Source organism: Maylandia zebra, linkage group LG23 (assembly GCF_041146795.1).
Source record: "Maylandia zebra isolate NMK-2024a linkage group LG23, Mzebra_GT3a, whole genome shotgun sequence".
Taxonomy (NCBI): domain Eukaryota; kingdom Metazoa; phylum Chordata; class Actinopteri; order Cichliformes; family Cichlidae; genus Maylandia; species Maylandia zebra.
In genome coordinates, this window is record NC_135188.1 from 25,606,439 (window position 1) to 25,629,925 (window position 23,487).

The 23,487-nt window shown below is 40.7% G+C and overlaps 1 protein-coding gene across 2 annotated transcripts in view; it reads right to left on the reverse strand.

Annotated features, from left to right (window-relative positions):
• Nucleotides 1–744: 744 nt before the first annotated feature.
• Nucleotides 745–23,487, reverse strand: part of LOC101486410 (inactive dipeptidyl peptidase 10) — an 85,546-nt gene continuing 62,803 nt past the window's right edge. For both annotated transcript variants that reach the window (XM_076880105.1, XM_076880104.1), the window contains exons 13-27: nt 22,663–22,770; nt 19,666–19,757; nt 19,097–19,144; nt 18,888–19,006; nt 16,276–16,323; nt 13,308–13,397; nt 13,063–13,132; nt 12,429–12,557; nt 12,288–12,344; nt 10,933–10,987; nt 9,751–9,850; nt 9,071–9,129; nt 5,514–5,583; nt 5,201–5,274; nt 745–3,564 (exon numbers count right to left, since the gene is read on the reverse strand). In XM_076880105.1, the coding sequence (XP_076736220.1) occupies nt 3,436–3,564; nt 5,201–5,274; nt 5,514–5,583; nt 9,071–9,129; nt 9,751–9,850; nt 10,933–10,987; nt 12,288–12,344; nt 12,429–12,557; nt 13,063–13,132; nt 13,308–13,397; nt 16,276–16,323; nt 18,888–19,006; nt 19,097–19,144; nt 19,666–19,757; nt 22,663–22,770 (1,248 nt within the window). In that variant the 3' untranslated portion in view covers nt 745–3,435. The remainder of the gene's footprint in view (nt 3,565–5,200; nt 5,275–5,513; nt 5,584–9,070; nt 9,130–9,750; nt 9,851–10,932; nt 10,988–12,287; nt 12,345–12,428; nt 12,558–13,062; nt 13,133–13,307; nt 13,398–16,275; nt 16,324–18,887; nt 19,007–19,096; nt 19,145–19,665; nt 19,758–22,662; nt 22,771–23,487) is intronic.

Genomic DNA, 23,487 nt, shown 5'->3' on the forward strand with positions numbered 1-23,487 from the left:
TGCACCGAAAAACCTTCTTGTGACTGCCTTGGTTGCTAGCAGGTTGCTTGCCAAAGGTTAACACTCTCCATTTCTAGTCTGTGTTGCACTTTTTCAAGTTTCACTAAAGCTCAGAGTGAATGTCAAGTGCAAACTGCATCTCTCTGCAGCTGATATCCTGCCTCTTGCAAATATACTGTACATCTTTCCCTAGCGACTGAAGGTTGTTAAGCAGCCTCTACGCCTTGTGGCGGAGATCTTAGGCTTTTATCCAGCCAGGCACCCCTGCTGGACATTAGCGAGAATTCAGGCTTAACCACTTTTTGTGTTCATCTTGATGCATGCTCAATCATCCGGGTAAGTAAATCTCCAAAAGTTGATTCTGTTTATCTGGACATAGCATTTTGTGGGAGAAACGTTTCGTCACTCATCCAAGTGACTTCTTCAGTCTCAGATGACTGCAGGTTTCTTATAAACAGTACATTGTACTGTACAGTTCTCCCACAAAACGCTACGTCCAGATGAACAGAATCAACTTTTGGACACTTTTTGTGTTGATTTAACTTGTTGCCTTGCATCTTTCGTATACAGTCCATGCTTATGAGCCTAACTGAGATCCGAGGTGTTCCTGTGTTTAACAAAGAAACTCTCACAGCTCAAACTTCTTCATCATTCTTTAATATTAAAACAGCAAAAAAATTTACAATAAGCTTCTCATCACTCATCCCACATCCACATTGCCCCCCTCCCTCCCACCCTCCCCAGAACAAAATCCATCCCCTCACAGACTCCATGTTACAAAGCACAGATACATATGGCTTTGAGTATGTTGCATCAGCAGCTGCTCGCTCCGCGATGCAAAGCGCTCATCTCTGAATGAATTATGAGAGTGGCCGTATCCTGGGCTACCAAAACAGTTGTCATGGCAACTACCTGCAAGCCAAGCACTGGGGGGATTTTTCACCCCCGACGCACGCCAGCTCCTGCAACTGTTTTTATCCTCGCGTGGAGATGAACCTCGCCGAGGATGCTCGTCTCTGTGATTGATGGCACTTGTGAGCGGCCGAGCGGTAATTGTGGGAATCGCTCTCAGAGCCGTAATCACAGTGAGGAGCGCTCTCGGGTGTCGTATTGGCATAACATTTATTATGCTTTTATTGCAGTGTTTTCTGGATAACACTACAACCACGATGTATTTACGAAAGAGAAGACTTGAAGCAGCTGGAAATGCATAAACTGAAGTTGGAGAACAACAGAACCAAATACAGTGAAAACTTCTGGCACTTAATCAGCCAAAGGTGATTCTATACCAAGTTTTGGACCACATACTTAAATATACAAAAACAGAACAGCCTGCAGCTATCTAAAAAAAAAGAAATTACAGCATAAAATATACATTATAAGCCAAATGTCACAATTTAACCTGCAACAGAGCTGCTCAAATACCCATGAGAAAAATTAAACCAAAGTAGGCTGTCCTGAAATGTAGTCCAGGCCAAACTATGAGTAGCTATTAAGCTCCTCCACACCTGCACAACACCAAAAAAACTGGTGTGAAATGGTAAATATCTACTCTTAGATGTAATAAATAAATAAATAACTCTGTTTCAGTAAGGACAAGGAAACATAGCGTGCTTAAAAAAAGATCTTGTAACTGTCGTACATCTGTTTAGCACTATTGCTGTCTATAAGCTTGATGAGTCAAACTTTGTAAGCTGCCCCCACATAAATAATCCACAGGATAGCATCACAAACACCCGGGGAAATGAGACGTAGAAAAAGAAGGTAACAACATGACCTGAAAACGCCCTTGAAGTCGGTTTTTTAAACATGGCTTTATCTATAAAACTGATGTTTTTCTACTTTTTTATTCTCTCAGCTCTGGAAGATTCTTGACCTCTGGGTCAGGTTGGTATCGTTGGTATCATTATGCTTTAATATTTTGAGAAAGACACAACAGTTGATGCAAGGTGTGAGCCAAGAGTCCCGTCTTTAAAAACCATACCAGAAGTAAGTCTGTGCTTCAGTGTGTGACCACTTTCCTAATGGATAAGGTGTCAGACTTCGGATCAGGAAATTGAGGGTTCGAGTCCCTTCATCTCGTAAAAATGAGTTTCATATCCACCAACACTGCTAATAAAAAGTGTAATGATTCCATGACACCAAAGCACAAACTGTGATGATTGTCTCCAAACACTTGCAGGCTGCCTTTTGACCGACTGCAATCGCTCTCAGATTGATTGCCAACAAGTTGCAGTAACTCCTGGTACAACGCTGAGATGCTTTGCAATGAGAGGCTCGACTCAACTGGTTGTATTGTTTAAAAATAAAAAAAACCCTATGTTACTATCTGTGGAGGAATTTCTGTTTCAAATCTGTGATGTTGTAACTGGTGTGAGTTTCTGTGCATGTAGTTGGCAAAAGATCTTTGATTTTATCTGATTTATCAGCCTTTACGGCTGTATTCTCACAAACTCAAACTGTCAACATGACCCCAATTAATCACAGACTGAAAGCAGATCGACTCCATCACACTGCCATTTAATTCAGGTTTATTTATATAGCGCCAAATGACAACAATAGTTGCCTCAAGGCGCCTTAACCCTCTCAAGGCAGGCGCTGCAGATTAGCAACAAGTAAAAGCTAACAACCTGGTTACCGCACATACATATTTTATGAGTTTTTTTTACTCAGAAGTACCACTGCAGGTATTCTTTTGTGCATTAGCAACAAAAACTTAATTTGAGCCTGAGAGGGTTAAACCGTAAGATAAACACCTTACAGTTTCATCACTGCTTCGACGCACCGAAGTCGAAGCAATAATTTAAAAGGCAACAAGATTGGACGTCCACTTGTTGCTGTTGTTTTCCCTGGTGTGACTGTAGCATTAGCTGTATTTTAACACATCTGCCTCACTGGGACACTGCCTCAAACAGCTCCTCCTCTACTAATGATCAGGAATAAACTGGAAAAAGGAGTTGGTTTTTGTGCTGGTTGGTGATATTTGAATACATGGACCGTTTTAAGTTGTTTTGACGGAGGAACGTCTCAATCACACCTTGAACAACAGGTTTCTGAATCAGCCGTTAAACTCTAGGCAACAAGGATTCACAGATTTTAAACTAATCTAAACCTTAAAGGTTAAAAAAATGCAATTTCTCAATTATATTTGAACTCCGATTAACAACTCCAACAAGATCTCACAGTTTTCTCACAGTTTGAAGCTTGAACAGTTCTAAATGCTTCTTTCACAGGCTTGTTTGTGCCACCAGGACAAAAAAGGAAATCTAGGGACAGTCACTGACAACCTCTGACAGCAGGTGAAAACTTATTTCTACTGAGGTGACACAGACTATTCTGATATGTCAATAAGAAGCTTTTCCTGTCTGTCAAACATTGTGCTACAGGTATAAAACACACACACACGCTCAGAAACAGTAGCGAGCCCGTTCCCTCTCACTCGTCATCCCGTTGGTTGAGTAACGATGACGCATCAAGGAGACATCCTCTGAAATATCCAATTAGGGAGTGAGTCAGCTGAATCTGGCTGCGTCTTGATAGGAAGTGGCCTTCATCTGGGAAGATCTGCCCCAGAAAGAGGAGAGAATTTATCTGATCTGAACAACCTCTGGAAAAATTCTTGTAGTGAGCTTTAAGTTTTATTCTTCACTTTCTTCACTCAAGGTTCACTTTACTCGAATGTGCTCAAGGTTTTGACCACAATAGAAATGTCTGTCCTTGAGTCTCCTTGCTTTATAGTGACTGGACTGCAGATATCCAACAAATAAATCCTCTGAGTGCTCAAAATTTAACAGCTTAAAGTGTTGCTGCTTTGTTGATGAACAGGAGCAAAGCGCTGAATTTAGACGAGACAAAGAGAGCATCAATCCAATCGTGCTAGTATCCGATACCAATACCAGCTTTAGTATCAATACTGTCAACATCTGGATCAATCTGCCCACTCCTATCTCGTAGCTCACTTTGAAACAAGATATGTGAGAAGCTTTTATCTGTTTATCTGTCTGTGGAAGAACTAGGAGCAAATCTGTGGATCAGAGAAAATCAGGTTCCTCTACTTTCTGGGGAGATACTTAGATTTGAGTCTGGGCTTTTAGAGTGATTGCTGGCTATCACCAGATGAAACTGGTTACAAAGAAGTTGCTGCACCAAAACCTCCTTGTGATTGCTTTGGTTGCTGGGAAATTACTGCAGTCGTCTGTAGTTTTTTTTTTGCATGAAAGACACCAAGTTGTCAGCAAACACTCCTCAACTATTTACTGACTGTCAAACTGAAGAGTGTAACGCAAACTGGAAATAGAGAATGTCCAAGTAAAAGTTTGTTTTACCACATCACCAAACTATGTTACAGAAAGTGCAGCGTTTACTCTTCGGTTTGACAACTGCTCAGCGAATAGCTGGCAAGAATTTGCTAATGCGAAAAACTACAGACGACAGGTCGCAATTTTCCAGCAACCAAAGCAAAGGTGGATTTTTACTGACACTGTAAGACTGTGGAAGATATGATTTACAGTATTTGCAGCTATACTTAGGTAAATATGATTGAATTGCTCTCTTGTTAACAGATGATATGCATCACTGTTTAAGAAATATGCTACCTTTGCTAGCTTATATGCTATCTTGCCTTAGCTTAATTCAAACACTGGAAACAGAAGCAAATGTCAGTCAAATGGCAGCAATACCCACCTAGCAGCATCTCTAAAGTTTGCTCATTAGTTATGTTTTTAATTATATATATTTTTTACTATAAGCATAAAAGCAACATGTTTACAGGTTTGTTCTTTAGCATATTTTCCAAAACTTAACCGTTTTCAAGTATTGTCACAAAACACATTTTTTTCAGTGAAGTTTGGCACAGAGAGGTTTTTAAAACATGTTTAAGTGAAAAATGGACCAGCTGTGACCATGCTAAGCTGTGATAAGGTAATCAGCAAAACTAAAGCTATTTATTGAATGATGGCTCTTCATAAGTACCTTTAAAGTGGGGTAAAGTGAGTTTTTAAATATTAAAAAAAATCCTAAAAGTCACACTTTTACAATGAAGTTTAGAACTCAAGTACAGGACAGCAAATTTCCTGTGCCACACTGGAGTAAATAAAGACTCTGCATAACAGTGCACTGATACATAATGGAGAATGACCCATTTTGATTAAAAGCCACAGCTGCTGTTTGCAAAGACTCTTTGTAAGAGCCGAGTGTTTACCTGCATAGTGTAGTTGGCTCCTATCTTTATTAAGTGCTTGATGAGCTCGGCCGAGTGCTGGAAGTGAACATTGGCTGCCGAGACACAAAAAAACAGGACATGCAAATAAGTGTCGGAGAGGTTAATTCCACCACTGGATAAAAGGCGCCGCACTCGCCGAGGTCAAGTTTTAAAGCTCAGCATAGCAGAGAGGCTCGTGAGACTCACGCCTACCTTCAGTAGCCCACATTACTACGATGTTATTGTGAAATGAAGTCAAATTACATCCTCCGTTTCTGCTGTTCTGTGAGGAGGATGAAGGAAATGTGCATACCGTCAGCAGTGCCGTGGACCAGGAATAGAGTTCCTCCCAGATTTTTCATGCCGGACAGCACTTTGGAAGCCTGAAGATTGGACACAAATCAAATTATTTGTCGCATTAACACCAGGTCATAACATTACAAGCATCAGAATTTGATTGAAGGGTCAAAAGTGTAAGAAAAGTTAATCGTGAAGTTTCCACTTGAGGAGGCGGATTGTAAGATCATTAACAGGAAAAAATATATAAGAAGCTAATTTTTTCTTGTTGGCTGATGCTCTCCCTGTGCAAGCTTGGCTTCATCTCACAGGCATGTTAGATTAACTGGTGATTCTAGGTGAGGATGTGAGAGTGAGATGTTTCTCTGTCCATCTATCTGGGGTCTACCCTGCTCCAGATCCCTCGTGACTCTGAATTAGTTAAGCAGTAAACAGAAGCTTTAAGCTAAATATACTGGAAATCACTAGATTATTAAAGCAAGTAACCATCTTCTTGATGAAAAATTATACGAACGTAGACGTGCCAAACCTGTCATTCCTCTAGTAAGCGCATCATCTCCATTCAACTTTTTAAAATGTTTACCTTTACAGTAATAAAAAGCATGTTTATAGGCCACAAACTGCCCTGTTTCCCCCTGCATGACAACTGCATGATAGGTTATTTGTCTCTTCTTCTTTGAGCTGCTCCTTCAAGGGGTCGCCACTTTGGATCATCTATCTCACGCTATGCCTGGCATCCTCCTCTGTCACACCAGCCCATCCTTCACTATATGAACCTCCTCTGAGGTCTTCCTCTCACTCCGGCGCTCCTGCTTTTCCTTCTCTTTAACTGCCTCTGAACATGCCTTCCCTCTTCAGCCAGCAGTAGCACAGTTTCCACGTCATTCCATGGTTCACATTATTAATTATCTGCTTGCTTGATTAGGTGCATATTTTACACTGGAATCCCTTCCTGACACAACCTTCTTCTTTCATTCAGTCTTGGGACTGAAACTAGGAGTACTGGTTTGTAGGCTTGTAGCCCAAAGATGCGGTAACAGGAAGGTTAAGCCTGCAAGTCCTCACCTTGGCTAATCAGTCACTAAACTGGACCTTTACACTGCATTTGTGCTGCAGGTGCCTTTTTAATCTAATAGGAGGCTGAGGGGTAGAACCGACAGCCATCAGTATTTTTCACCCCCTGAAGCGAGGAAGTATGCAATCAGCTCCCCTTGTTTGTCTGTTTGTTAGCAGTCCAGCGTCCACAGTTTTCAGGATATTGTTGTGTGATGGTAGTTACCAAAAATAGCTCAATCTGATTTAATTTTAGTAAAAATCAGGTCAGGGTCACACCGAATGTGAATATCAGTAAAAACTTTAGATTATCCACAACTTTTTATGTATCGTCTTCAAACTTCACAACAATATACCAGGACTTGGGGGACACGAGTACCTCAGTTGAGTAAAAACATTTGATGTTAGCAGCACAATGACAGTGTAACACATTGACGTCAGCATGTTGTAATGAAAACAAAGTTTCAGTGTAGCCCTTGTCCTTCAGGGTGACTTGAGCTCTCTGAGTGCTCGTGTTTCCATCTGAGGTCATTTCTTATATTTATTTAGCCTGGAAAAACTCGACCTTAGAGTTATATATGTAGTCTGCTTGAATTAAAGCCACTGAAATAAAGGCGCTACACTCACATGATGTAACGTGAGCCACTTTAAGTGTGATGATCCCGTCTGTTGTCCTTCATGCTCTTTGATTTGCTTTTTTTGGATTAAGATATTTAAAAACTAAGCAAAAAACATTTTTTTAAACCAAGATGCCAGACTGATAGCGATCGCACTGGGAGGGCGAAGCTTTAATATTACAGGATGTCTCAGTCTCACTGCTGTCATTCATTTTTTTCCCAGCTGGAATTCAAACCCGCGACCAGCCATCAACCACGGCATGTTTTCTCACCCGTCTGTTTCTGCATCTCGGAGGACTGGGTGAGTGATGATGCCCTGCTGATTATTGTCTGATCAGATTGTGCCACATTTCCTTCTCTGGGTGACTTTTGAAGCAGACCACCCCTCCTGCTGCGAGAGTCACAAAAATAGAGCTCTCTGGCCCAGTTACAGGCAACCCACTTAGGAAGAAAAACACTCTCTGACTGCAACCTTCACTTGGAGGACAGCTGGGTGATTTTTTTTTTTTTTAGGATGGCATTTCTCTGTTCCTAAATGTTTTCTTCTTCTTTACTGGTTGTTCTTTACTTTTAAAAAATGGGAGCTGTATAATTTGTGTTGGCTGTCTAACCTCTGCTATGTAAAATGTAGAAATGATTGGGAATCAAACAGGTAAAGGTGAAACCCACCCAGCCACCTGCATCATCAGCCAGCTGCATTTCCCATTAAAGTGGCTCTAAGTTTGCACTCTCCTTGGTTTCAGAGATTTGAGCTGCATGAAGCAGCCTGTACGGCTGCCAGCTTACCTCCACGCCTCGGTTTAAACACAGTAAAGATAAAAAGATAAAGGTGTCAGGTCGCAGGACATTTTATCATCAGCTGTGCTTCTTGTTTAAACACATTGCTGTCTATAAATGGAACAAGCTACAAAAAAAACTATTCTCTGATTTCGCTGGAGCGCTTTAAAGGGTCGTCTTTGTCTCCCTGCAACAACCCCAGCACACCTTTTTCTTTTTTTGTGTGTATAATGTATCTCAATTTCTGTATATGTTTTTTGTACACAGGTCTGTCTTTTCAAAAAGAGATGTTGATCTCAATAAGACTGCCTGTTTAAATAAAGGATTTAATAATAACAAGAAGCACTCGGAGAGCACAAACCTCCGCCAAGCCGGCTCACTCTCTGGGCAATATTTACTTTTAAGGGAACAGTACTGTATTTTGTATACATTCATCTTGTTTTCTTTGTTATTTTTAAAAGTACTTTAAGCAGCTTGTAGTGCAGTAAAAAATCAGATACTGGTAGCATGAGAGATATTTACTTCACTCTCTACACTACAGTATATGCAGCTTACTCTACTATCTTTAAGCATGTAATACTTTCTGACGTCCCCTAAAAAAGGCAGATGTGAAATGTAGATGTGAGGTCAGAGGTCAAACGTGACACGCCATCTGATGAGGGACATCCAACTTCCCAAATCCAGTCGCATTTAGCTGAATTTCTTAGCAGTGTTAATTTTCTTAACTAACAAATGATAACTAAACAAAAACTGATGGACACTTTGGAGAGAAGAGATCCAATCAGAACTTATGAAGTTGTGAGCAAGGCGGGACGAGTTTGGAAGTAATCCAATCAGAAGTAATCAGACATACACATTTGAGCTGCCCTCGGGAAACGACTCAACCACCTCACGTGCTCGCAGTTTCTCTCGAAAACGCTTGGGAGGAAGAGACGAGCGGACATATGGACAGGTTTCACATTTGATGGACAGGAAAATAAGATGCCGTGTGGAGGAACGCTCGTGCTACAACAATTAGTTGAATAAAAATAAAAGAGTTTAAATGCTTAAACTATGACTAAAATGAAATGAACCTAAGTCATCCGTTAATAAAGAAGCAGGTGGGTAAAAGACAGAAGACGCTCACTTGGTATCTGCTCTCGTCAGTTGAAGGTGAGCCGAAGTATCTCTCTGAGAAGGCTGAGGCTGAAGGGGAAAAGGGAAATCAAAGAGGTTACATGACGTCAGCAGCAACCTGAGAACTTTACATAAAAAGTGCTGCATGGATCTTCTGGAGGATCTGACAGATCAGTGGCACTGGAATAAGCTAGAAGCCACACATTATGTTAGAGGACACATTTGAAGTTTATTATTGGCAAAAAACAAGTTGAAGTCTTCTTCGACTCATGCTGGAAGAACAGTCGGAGGTGGAAAGGCGTCTTATTTCTGCTTTTTACGAGTGAAGACAGACAGACAGAGACGCTTTCTTTGAAGCAGAGGCTTTGCAGCAACACTTCAGTCTATTAAACTCTACTCACAGCCAGCAGGAAGTCCTGAGCTGTACAGGAGTGCTAACGCCCAGCATTCCCTCCCAGAACTGACGAGAACTTTTTCATCTTTAAATGTAATAACCCTGAATTCCCGAAAGCGAACGCAAAGGATAATTAAAGTGACATTACCCCGGCAGTGCACATGAAAAAGATTGTGCAGGATAAAGATGTTGTGTTCTGAGAAATGACTAGCCGGGTTCAGCAGCAGCAGCAGAAGTAATAAATATTTCCGCGTCTCTGGAGCGTTGTATTAAAGAGGATTCAAATTCCTGCTCACCGTACATGCTCCAGTCGGTGACGGGAGCGCGAACAGCTGCGCAGCTGATCAGCTTCTCTGTCGACTTCAGCATCATCAGCGCAAGGTAGCCACCGTAGCCCTGCAAGGGAGACATTAGAGGAGCGTCACTTGCACCGAGAAAACACAGGACGTTTCTATCGTGTTTACACAGCATCAAAAAATGGCAGTCTCTGCATGGATCTGTACTTCATTACATTTATATATGGTCTCCAGCAAGAGCAGCTGGCAGCAAGAACTGTTGAAATATCTTTAACAAACTAATAAAGAAAGGCAAAACTAAATTTTAGGGAATAATGTGTAATTTAATTGGGTTTTTGTGGTATTAGTGGGCTGTTCTGGGTTTAAAAACAGGAGCATTATATTACAAGTAGCTCAAAGAGTAAATACACTGCTCAACATCATCCAGTGTGGCCCGTTTGGCAGTGATGGTTTGGGGAGGCGTATCTTTGGAGGGTCACACAGACCTTCATGTGCTAGCTAGCGGTACCCAGACTACTCAGACCAAGAGAAACTCCTGTTCCTCCTGGTACAGGTCATAAACAAGTCTCCTATGGCCAGAACCTTTAAGTAGTCCCTGGATGACAAATGCATGATGACAAATGTTGCCTCCTAATGAAGGGCCACAAGTGCCAAAATGAATTAACTGAGTACATCATTAAATCATTCATTTAAGGTGTCATTAATAAATAATTACATTTGTAAATGAAAAATTATTTAAATATACAAATAATTAATATTAAGTAATTTCATTTAAAACAGTTAATACAGCATTTATTATTTTAATTAATTATTATTAGATTCAATTATAATTTAATGAGGAATTTAATTACCTCAGTACATCAAATAAATTCATTTGGCACTCACAGCCCTCCATACTCCAGTGCACCTCTTTTTCTTTTGTACCAAAGCGGCTGAAATGGATTCACAGTGGTTTCTACTTCTTAAATAGGCAGACTGAAGCTTCACTGAGTTGTTATAATTAATGATGGCAGAGTCCATTTTAACCATGTTTTCTTTGTAAAATCTCATTTCCTCTTTTTTGTGGGATTAATTCACTGGATGAGGAGGAAACAGAAATCAGAGTTTTGACTGGGCAGCCACTACAGTTACTGTACCGATCACACGTGTATTCAGGGTTAGGTCAGGGCGTGAGAGACTAACCTCGCCGAAGACTCCAACACGAGTGCGATCGATGAACGGCCGCTCCGCCAGGAAACTGAAAAACACAGCGGCTATTTTTAACGAGTGGAGAGGAAGTGGGTATCAGAAAGCAAGAGAGGTAATTATAACTTTATATTTCATTTCACACATCACACACTCTGCTGAAGCTACATAAGGAAGGTCAAAGGTCAAAGCCGTGAGAGAAGTTTTTGAATGCAAATTTATGTTTTCCAGAAATATTACTATTCATAAAGAAATAATTTTTTTCTTTACATCTCCCAAAGTTTTGAACAAAGATCACTTACACCAGACCTCATTCTAATCATCTCATCAATTCCAATAAAAGGTGTAACAGTTGTAAAAATGACCATTTAAATGTTTTATTTTTTTTAAGAAACAGTGACAAGCTCTAAAATGTCCATTTCAAAGATGTTTAGAGCTCATAAAACAAGCACCTTTATATCCAGAAAACTGGGAACAGAGATTCGATTGATTTTCTTCTGTTCACAAACTCAATTAGTTGCTTCGGGCCAAGGAGTTATGTTTTCAGTAGCATTTACATGTGTGCTTCATTCTGTCTGTAAACATGAACGCTCTTAAGGTTTAAATGAATTTTGATAAAACTCTGTAGGCGAGTAAGGTGCACTCATATTAACAAGTCATTAAAATTAGCCTTACATCCATCGAGGTCTTCAAGGTCAACTTACTGGTCGAAAAATGACAAAAAGCCTTAAAACCCAGAAACTATGATTCTCACAAGTTTGGTGTGTCGTCAGTACAGAAAGTAACATATAAAGGTTTAAACCTCAAATCACATTTGACCTCTGACCTCTTCTTCAAGGTCAACAGATTGAGCTGAAAGTCAAAGTGATCATTAATGTTTCTTACTGCCATATCGTGTATTGACAGCATATAGACATGTAGGGAATGACAAACAGGAGGATTTTAAATATATTACGTTACTTTGGAACTCTGACAAGTTTATTAAGGTCAAACTTTCTTTGTTTGTATCAGCAACATTTAGGAAAGAATTATGAATATCCTACAAATATCGTGTCACATCTGACCTCTGACTTCACTCTGACCTTGGGTTTTATGGCACTACATACTTCAAACTTCTTAAAATAATTTTAAAAATAACAAAGAAAACGAAATGAATATATACAAAATACAAAGCAGGACTCAGAAGCTTCTTGTTATAGATCATTTAAGGGTTTTGCTTTGCTTTTTAACTTTTTTAACGTATGCATCTTGTTTATGTTTTCCCGCCCAAGAACACCACAGAGTCATCTGCGAAGCTCTGACAAAATCTCTGTCTAACAGAGAAATGGTACTCCAGGGTGGACGCTACGTACTTCAGAGCTGCTATGTAGTCCTCCACGTCCGCTATGCCGAGCCTCTGCTGTGAAAAACTGCCAGAGGACAAAAGACAAAGAAACTGTGAGGTCAGAAAGGACTGAAACAACTTCTGTTAGTAAAAAAACAAAAACTGTTACCTTTGACCTCTGAACCCTGACCCCCTGCCATCAATCCGCGCCACGATGACCTGCGCCAATCCTGCCAGCACCGAGTCCCACTCCAGCCTGAACTCCTCCGTCACCGTCTGGGTGCCTGGAGAGCTGTCGCTGTCGGGAAGGTTGTTTTACTCACATTAATGTACTGACTGTTAGATCCGGACATATTTGTAGTTTACTGTGTGAGAGTGGCGCTTCACTGAAGCATTTTGACCCTTGGCCCTGACCCATTTTTGCTCTAATGGTCACCATAATTTACAAAATGAGCATCATGCTGTACTGAGAAAGACTTAAAACTAGCCACCCAGGGCATAAACCCTGAGAAAAATGTTAACTAAGGACATAAATGAAGGGAACTGAAGGTCGTTTAGACTTCTGTATAACCACGGCTTTCTGAAACCAGTCCGCATGTATATAAAACTGCAGGTTGATTTTAGCTATGACATTTACATTTTTCTCAAACATCCATTTTCATCTCCACAAATGTGTCCGACAGCCTGCAGCTACACTGCAGTTCCATTTTTAGCTGTCCTCACAGAGTCTGGCCTTTGAAGCTCACAGTGCTGCGATAAAATAAAATAAAAAAGGCAAATGTAATAAAGTGGAAAAGGCTTACACAATAAGAAGAAGGCCGTAGATGTAGGAGTCAGAGAAGTCAGGAGGATAGATGAGCTTCAGAGGCAGCCCTGTGAGAAGACATGCAGAAATATTAGCTGGAGACGAGGCGAGGATAAAAAAAAGATGCACGCACAGACACACAAACATGACGACAGGTGCACAGACTCAAACACGCTCGGAGTGGCTCAATTATCTCATGAAGCTCACACACTAGCACAGCTGTTAAGTGCAGATAATTTGTACCAAAGGTTGTGTTAGTGAGCTCCGTCCGAATCATCCTTTTAGTCTCCAGCGCCGAGCGCAGGGGGAGGTTGTTCTCCAAGACGAAATACGCTGTGAAGAAGAAATCGTGTTTATCAGAGTGCAACAAAGCTGTTATTAAGACGAGAAAAATCATTAAAAGGTGCTAAGAGGTCCAGGATGCTCAGAGCGGAGCAGTTAATTCTCTGAGTGTTTTTCTATCAAGACTTCATCGACTGCTGGTTATTACGCCACTGTTATTTTTACACAATAAAAAGAAGTCATGACTTGACGTTGCTATTCACGAGCTATATCTCAGACTCTACAGGTCTCAGTTAGCATGATAAACGTTCAAGTTCATGACTTCTGGAACAATGTCCTTTGGAAAGAAGAGACCAAAATCGAGATGTTTGGTCAGAAAGCACAAACTCAAACATCTGATACCAGCTCCTAAAATGTGGAACAATTTCTCTTCTCTGTTCGTTTTTAAATCTCGTTAAAACCTGCATCTTCTCCTTTGGTTCATTGTGGTTGTTTGTAAAGTGCTTTACAAATAAAGTTAGTATAGTATGGTAGTTTTCACTGTTACCTCCTGTGGGTGGAAAAACCCAGCACGTGACTCTCTGTTCTCACCAAATATTGACCCTGATAGAGGATGACCCCTACCTTCAAACAGCTGTGTTTAGAGATCAGAAGATCGCCATGGTGTTTTTACTTATCTCAGTTGAGGGTCTGCAGACCGAGGCCGCTGCATGTAGCATGGATTATGAGCCTGCTTGAGTAAAATGTAAAACTTGCTAATGTTTATCCAACTACAACACAGCCGATATCGTGGCTAGAAAGACTAAACAGTGTCATAAATAGATGCCTCATACAGGAGGTGTCTATTAAAAGGTACACGACACTCATATGCGAGTTTGTAATGAGCAGCTAATTGTGTTGGTGTTTTTCCATCAGGTCCTCATTGATTAATAGCAAAAGCTCTAACTTGCAGTTTTATTAACATGCTCACAGTTTCTCATTTGAGCTTTGCCTCTGATGTATGATTGATCAGCTAGAAGAGTTCAGAAAGTTCATTACTGTATGGATTACTGGGAAAAACCTGCAGTGTAAGACTGGTTTACTGATGACCATGAACCAGACCAACCAGTAAATATTTTCTGGCTTGGCAACACATCAAAATCACCTTTGAGGAGAAAAACACTCACACCTGCAGTTCTCTCCTAAAACACCACATAGGCCTCAATATAACATGACCCTGCTTAGAATATGACCACTCACCTTCTACCTGTTATTTAAGGAAAATGTCCTTTTATAGGAAACCCTTTACACTCATTATTTGAGGAGGATTCCCAAGATGCTATTACTGCAAAGCAGGGTCTTATCAGAGGGATGCTTCATTAGTCACTCTTCCCAAATTACCTAATACAAAATGTTTTTTGAGCGTGTTTTCACCTTTTTCAAATCAGTCTGAGTGCAGCTGGTGCAGATTGTGAAACCCCCACGAGAAAGATTTGCCGTTTGTAATACTGGACTATAAAAATCACAGACTTAACTTGACAGCTGTCACTCTTGGCTGTTTAATTTCTCTCTGCTTCATTTATGCAGCAAATGCACTGGGAGACCTTCAGTCGTAATTCATCTATTTTTTATGTGGCTGCAAAACGCACCAGGCTTCAGCAAAGGCTGCTGGGTAAACTGGCTATAAATCCACTGTATGAACAGGCTGAAAGCATTTGCTGATAAGCAACATAAATAATCCATATTGCAGACCAGTCATGGTGGTGTTCTCTGATAAACTATATCTGATTTCTCATACCGCCTCCCCCCCAATCTTATTTCTAAGGAAAACTTGCATAAGGAAACTTGGTTGATTGTATATCAAAGGTGAATTTGCTCCTTTCTTCTCCATCCTCGAGCCCTCTGACAGAGTCCACCTCAAACAGGCATTAGAAGAACTACAGTTTTTGGTACTTCAGCTGTGGATTTATTTTTCAGCCCTGGACCTTCAGTGGGTTCTTGTCTGCCCCCATAGTCTCCAAGTGCCACAGCAAGTGGCAGTAATACACTCACTGAGAAGCAACAGCGAGCTTGGTGATGTTTTTTAAACATGCATGTTTTTTTTGGAGAAAGTTGATCCTCTCACGACAAGCATCTGGTTTATTATCCATGAAAACTTCAGCATTTGGAAGAATTTCTCACAAAAGGAACCCCAGAAAACATAACTACGTTTGTTACTTCAGCCTGACTTTAACACAACACAATGTGGCTCGACACGACGAGGCTGCCCTGTAGCATTTTGAGGTGATTTCTCCTAAAAACAGACACATGGAAACTGTTACTGTACTTTAATTCAGCTTTTAATTCCTGCTTTTGTGTAACGGAAAATTCTGCAGCTCATGTGCATTTGAAGAAGCACAAGCACACGGCCAAGCAAAGGTGTCACTGCCGCGACTGTGCATGAAGTTGGTGACCTCTCCTTTCACTATGTTTGTAGAAGCAGTCTGCACAGCTAGCTGCTTGATTTCATCCACCTGTGGCCATGAAGGTGACTGGAACACCATGGCTGAGTGAATACTTTTGGAAATGTAGTGTAGGTGTCCTCTCTCTGGCATTCTATCAGTGCACCACTAACTTACACAGATGGTATCCAAATCCACTCTTTCACAATCTTTTAATGAATTCCCCTTGCAGCCCCGCTGATGATTAGCTCTTCTAAAACACTAAGCGATGACACCCGCCCGTTTAAACTGTGATACAAAGACGTTAAACGCCTCCAAAATGCAGAAATTATCAGCGCAGTCTGGCACCAAATCCAGCAGCTGCTCATGTTTCCACACAAATGAGATGATGTCGCCTAATTGCAGAAAACTATTTTCCATTTCAGAGCAGAAGTGAGAAAAAAAGCACATCTGCCCGCCCACACAAACATCGCACAAACACCATCAGGCGGAGTAAAGACTCCACTCACAGTCCACGTCGGCGAGACTGACGAGCAGCACAGCTGGAACTCCGGGACCTGCGATGGGAGACAGAGAGAGAGAGAGGGAGAGAGATGACTGTGTGCTTGTGAATAAAAAGCTCCATGCTGATGCAGCCTGCTTTAGGTTGTGTTTTGACCAATTATCAGTCATGCAAAAGCAAAAAAGAACAACTTATTCTGAACATCAGGAGTATTTTTATTTTTATTTCTGCAGTTGTTATGCGATTAAAGCAAAAAGAGTGAAACTGGAGATTTCAATCAGGTTTAATTCTCTCAGCCAAGCTCTAAATGCAGCTTTCCTTTGCATTTGCCATATTAGAAAGTAAAAGTGAACAATGTTGTCGATAGATGGTGTTGTCTGGCTTTAGATTGAGTGCGTTATTTGTCTGGAGAAATAAACTAGCATGGCTAGCATGGAGCCAAAGAAGCCAAAAAGCCAACTGGAAAGGCTTATCCCTCAAAACTGTAAATACAAAAAAGTTGCACAAAATAGTTTCCCACCACAGGAAATTTATTTTGAGTGTCTTCATAGTTTTATTTTTGAAATACACCAATTTCTATACACTGCAGGAAAAACGAAAATAAATATTATAGTGCAAATTTGCAAAAAAGCAGCATCTGCATCAAAATAAACTATTTCCAGCAGTCCAATATGAGTCCTAAGCATCCCAGAAACGACACAGAAAGTCATAAAGTCAAACATAACTTTTAAAAACACAAGTATAGGCCCTGAGGCCTTGATGATAAAAAACTACATTTCCGCGAAAATGACGTCACTTCCGGTTTCGGGCAGGTCATGGCGGACATGCGATAGTTCACGCTGATGGACGTAGGAAGTGTTACAAACAGCTGATCGGATCGGCAAAGCGTGTTTCTGGAATATTGTGTTTTTGTTGCTGCAACTGCTTTTTATGCAGTTTTTGCAAAGCTATATGTGGAAGGAAGCCGTGACCTAGGACAAGCTGATGGCATAAGATGTAAGTACAACTGCTCCGGTTTCATATGCAAAAAAAATTATTATATTATTATATATTATTATTATTATATTACGTGGTTGCAGAGCTACCAGGATTTAAAAATAGTTACGCAAAACGGAGCGTGCCCGCTCTGACCGGTTTTAAAGGGTTAAAAATGTAAAATAAAAACAAGTGTTTTTGATTTACACTGGAAAATCTAATTCAATTATAAGATTTTACATATGGGGACATAATACAGTCATGTGTTCCTCGCCAGGTTCTAAAGTTACTTAAATAAAACCTCAGATGAACAACAGCACGACATCTTACACTGTGTCATTATTTAACAAGAACCAAAATGCTGAACCTAAGCAGACCTCAGGATTCAGCAGCCTGTAGAAGCACCTTCAGCAGCATCACTGTGAAGGACACTTGGTCCAATCAATCAATCAATCAATCAATCAATCAATCAAGGCTTTATTCGCCACGTGCAGGTTGCCCTGCAGTGAAATAGGACTCCCCCGACCTTACACACACAACACAGACATCACATGGGGATACAGGTCGGAGATCGGTAGCGTTACAGAAAAAAACACTGAAATATACACTACAATGGGAAAGTACAAGAGGAAAAAAAGATATCCTCTACTCATGCTGGGCTCCTGGGAGGACAGCATGAGAACAGGAAACAAAAAAACTAATGGGGATGGGGTCCATAAATAGATAATACCCAGAAGGAGCGTGGTCTCGCTCCTTAAATTCAGATAATTTATCTCCAATTATCCCAGTTCATTGAGGTTCATGGACAGCTCTCTTAAGATCCCACCAGAGCATTACAGTCAGGCTGAGGTGAGACGTTTGACTGAATCATTGCAGCAGCTGTAGATCTGCTGCTATGGTTGGGATCATTGTCCTGAGTCCACGGTCGACTCAATGACCGCAAGGTACCCAGATCATGAGCCCTCCACCACCGTGCTGACAGCTGGTATGAGGTCTTTGGTTTTGTGCATCCTGACCAAACATTTCTACTTTGGTCTCGTCTCTCGAAAACACATTGTTGCCGAAGTCTTGTGGTTTGTTCAGATGCAGTTTTACAAACCTGCTGTTTTTAGAGAGAGGAGGCTTTCTCATGCTAAACCTTCCAAAGAAGCCATACCTGTCCCATCCTTTTCTACTTTGACTGTCATGAATTTTAACATTTAACATGCTAACTGAGGCCTGATAGAAAGCAGAAACACTTTCATTCCTGTGAAAGCAGTGAGGTGATCCATGCTTGTTTTACACACTGTTTCTGCATTTTGGCTCAGTTTCTGTTAAATAAATAATTACACTGTGCAATAAATCATGTTGTTTCTCATCTGAGGACCAGATGGTTTCTCATTAAGCCCCCATATATAGAGTTTTAAAACTGAAAGAGGACTTCCCTCTTCACACATAACTCTTAATATTTCTCTATTCAAACGTTGTCTTTCATGGCGTAAAGTCTCACCGTGTGTTACAGCCTCTGCCGGTCAGAACTCATAAGCTCAGAAAGAGTGCTCATTAACACTCTGTCATTAAAATGCCAAATCTTGCTCACACGAGACCTCATAATTTGTGTGTGTGATGCTTCCCCGAGCGGGATGTGCATCGACCCTCTCTGACCTCGACAGTGCACGATGGCGTGCTGTGCGTCTGGGCTGACGTTGGCATCGAAGAAGGTGCATCCCTCTCGCAGTCCACAGGTGAGGCATCGCCGTGGAAACGAGCTGAGAGTCGACACACTGTCAGAGGAAAGGGGACAAAATGTTTACCGAGCCTCACACGCACACACACAAAGGCTGGGGGAATAAGGCTTTAAGTGTGTGTTTCACCTGTATAGGTGTCTGTGTTCTGCAGCGTCCTTTGTGCTCAGGAAGTATCTGTGTGAAGGAAAGCAGAGCAGCTAAAGTAGGACAAGGTCACACATCCATTATCCATCTGCCTGCACTCGTCTCTGTGTCCGCCCAACCGTAAGTAAAGATCTGTGCTATCCTGAAACTGGCAGCTCACAAAGCACTTGTTGTTTTCACACGTTTATCTCCTCCTCCTCAATGAAGCTGAATTATTATTATTAGCAGTGATAATGGGAAAAAATAAATAAGACAGAAAGAAGAGTTTTTATTCTGTTTCTTGGTTGGAAAATGAAAAAAAGGCTTTTCATCTAGAGAAAAATTAGGCTTTTGGCAGGAGTGTTTTTCCTTTCTCTCATCGTCTACTTTACATCTGAGCCACTGCTTTCTGAGTCCAGCGTTATAATTACAGCCTGGCAACGAAAAGCCACACAGTCTGTGTTAAAACATTCATTTTTGTGGCTGTATGAGAAGCGTCTTAACATCTTCCTCTCAAATATCAATCAGTGTTTGCTGAGACAACACGGGTTATGATTTTGTTTGAGTCTTACACAGTCTGGTTGTTTTCGTCGTACGCCACAATTTTTGTCACCTCCCAGTTTCCCGACGTCAAGTTGCGAACTTCGTCCTGGTCGCTTCGCAGCTGAAAGACAAACAGTTTGATGGAAACATGCTGAAGTGAAAACAAAGTGAAGAACTGATAAGACTTGGAGTCTCTCATCCCAGACTGGTTAGTTAGGAAATGCAGTTTTAAATGACTTTGATGAAGTTACTTCATGCTGTCTGAATATTATTATCTTTGTTTCTGGCATTCGACTACTATTTTGACAAAGATAATCATTTTTATTGACAGTGAAGTTTAGAAATTTCTTTGTTAATGTTCATCCTTTGCCCATATTTAACTGGTGTATGGATTTGGATGTGTGTGCTTCATATTGTTTTGTGCAGCCTATGATTGTACTGCTGTCCTTGTTTGCAAGGACACTCATGACAAAAGAGACTTTTAATCTCAAGATTATTTTTTCCTTATGAAAAGAAGGTTAAATAAAAAAATTAAGTCTGGGGGTTGTGTATTCAGGCTCCACATTACATAAAAGTTAAAAACTGATTTGCATGTCACTGAATAAATAAGTATTTGATCCCCAATCAAAACAAGAGTCATGTGGTAAGCTGTTTCCTGTTGGTCACCAGGTTTGCACACATCCCAGGAAGTGTTTTGGTCCACTCCACATTACAGAAACTCTCTAAATCCTTTAGGTTTTTTGGCTAAAGCTCAGCAGCTTCAGCTCTATATAGTCTGAAGTCTGGTTAGACTACTCTTTTATCACAGTGTGCTTCTTCTTTAGCCCGTCCTTTGGTGCTTTGGTGATATGTTTTGGGTCAATGTCTTGCTTGAAGAGCCATCCATGACTCATTTTCAGCGTCCTGGCTGAGGGAAGCAGGATCTCATGAAGTCGTATTGTACAGTTACCATGTTTCCACGTGGGGGATGGTGTTCTTTGAGTCTTCAGATTTCAGTCAGTTACAGCGTAGTGTGTCACCAACGGCATTACCAACTGACTTCAAATAATTATTTAAATCAATAACATACAGATCAATTTATAACTTTTATATAATGGTGTTTCTGGATTTTTGGTTGATATTCTGTCTCTCTCCAATTAAACATTTGGTGCCAGCCCCGATTCTGTGCCTCCTCTTTCTTGACAGTTGCAAATATGCAAATATGCGTTTTATTGTGAGAATTGTTTCCTTTTTAGGTCCAACCCACCAGTTGGACCCTGACTTTTTCTTTATTAGCAAAGCAGCACAGTGACAGCTGTCTGTATACTACAACCTTCAGCGATGCGAACAAGGAAAAAGAACTCAAAACAATTGAAGAACCTGAAGTAAATTAGATCAATTTTTAAGCTTCTGTGTATTTAATGACCAATTTTTTTTTTTAATGTCCTAAAGTTTCATATAAAACTGAGCTGATAATTGAAGTTCAGTGACCTGCGAATGCAGTTTGTTTCATTGCATCTTATACATCATGTGGAATTACACAGTTATAAGAGCTTCTGTTCTTAACATTAATTCATAAAAATCCAGATTGTATTTTTATTTTAAAGTGGCCCTACTATGCTCATTTCCAGGTTTATATTGTGTGACTCTAGCAGCGTATTTTTTACATCATTCAAAGATCTACATAATCATTCTGTGGACCTTGGTGATGACCTCACTTTAAACCCAGCTTTCTTCTGATTTGTAGCCATTAATAAATAAATAAAGTGTCTAAACAGCAGCTGGGTTGAAAAGATGGTCTTAAACTGAGCGATTAGAGGATGACATTATTAACATAGACTAATCTAATCACACTGCAGGAACCCAGTGCATTTAGGCATGCAGACATGCTTAAGACGACTTAATGAGGTTCAACCTGAACATCAGAATGGAAGAACGGTGACTTTGAGCATGACACAGTTGTTGATCTAAGTATTTCAAAAAGAACAGAGAAAAAGAGAAAATGTTCAGTTCGCTGGGTGAAAATGCTTTGTTGATGTCAGAGGTCAGATGAGAAGGGCCAGACTGCTTTCAGCTAATAGAAAGGCAACGGTAACTCAAATAACCACTCATTACCACCAAGGTATGCAGAAGAGTATCTCTACAGCAGCAGAAGACCACTCCTGTCAGCTAAGACCAGGAAACTGAGACTACAATTCACACGGGCTCATCAAAATTAGACAACAAAATATTCAAAAAACATTGCCTGGTCTGATGAGTCTGTATTTCTGCTGTAACATTCAGATGGTAGGGTCAGAATTTGATCTAAACTACATGAAAGCATGGAGCCATCCTGCCCTATATCAGTGATTCTGGCTTCAGGTAGTGTAATGGTGTGTGGCTGTACTCAAAGGGCCTCCATATTTACAAGATTTCAATCCAGCAGAGCACCTTTCGGGTGTGCAGCTGACAAATCTGCAACAACCATCTGATGCTGTCAACATGCACCAAGCACCTTGTTGAATCTGTGACTTGAAGAATTAAAGCAACTCTGAAGGCAAGAAGAGCATACAACCTGACAGCTGCAAGGTGTACCTAATGAAGTGGCCAGTGAGTATATATCCAGAAAATAAGGAGAAGGCATAAATGGTCCACTTTAATTACTAGTAAATTCCAGCTTAATGTGTACATGAAAGGGAATATATTTTTAAAGCTCTTTTGAACATTTTATTTCATCATGAAAAAATAGTTTCCTCTCAGGATAACCAAAACCGTTTAATCTTAAATATAACATTTCAATAAAATATTTAATTAAATATAGTTCAGAAAACCTCTGCAACATAAAAGGTTTAAAGGGTTCCAGACGGGATTAAATTTAAATTACTTGTGATTAATTACATAATTTCCTTAGGGATTAATAAAGTATTCTGATTAAATAAAAACTGTGGTTGGGATTAAAATCAAAGCCAAGTAACGGATGAAACAGTCGTCCTACTCTTATCCGGTCCTGGCGACACCACTTGTGGCGAGGACGTGGAGAAAAGAGCAGAGTGTCGTCTGTAAATCACCTTCTTGGTGAACATCGTGATGTGGTGGAAGTCTCCGTGACCTCCCTGCTTCACAGGCAGCGTGAGGAAAAACCGGCTCCTGTCCTTGGAGAACAGTGGATCCTGTCCCTGCAGAGAGAAACTCAAGACTTCAGAGGTCACATTCTTCACGCATGGACGCATCCTGCTGCATGCTGACTCAGCAATACAACACAGTCCAAAAATAAGCTACGCATATTTTTATCGATGGATACGACATTAAAGGAGGCGGCTGTGCAGGAGATTTAACCTTCACGTCTCGCCTACTGTGAAAACTAACCCGCCCCATGAGTTAAACCCCTTATCCAAGCACAGGGGATGCTCCTGTATACACAAACCTTGAAAATCTATCTTTATTCATTATTCTTGCAGGCTTTTACGCTATAATGCACTTATTCAAGCATTAAAAAGAATGCTAGTAACACCCCAAAAAAAAATTACGCCATTTTCACACATCCACAGGAACCCTGGACTTTTCTAGACATCATATAAATGAGGAGCATGTGAGAACACAGATGTCAAACACGGTCAGCTCATACTTTAAATGGTCTTTAACCTCCGATGTCTCTGCTACAATGTCCTTGTGATTGTCAGGTGTGAATGGGCGTCACGTGACCTGCCTCTTGTCCAGAGATGCCCCCTCCCCTGAACCACACTGATTATTTCCAGTCCTACAAACATGTCTAATTGTGTAATAAAGACAGCTCTGGACAAGGTCTGAGTGCAGAAGCCTGTCCGGTTAGTTTTGTAACCTTGAAATCTGGTCCTTTCTAATGCTGGCATGAATGTTTGCAAGTTAAAGCTAAG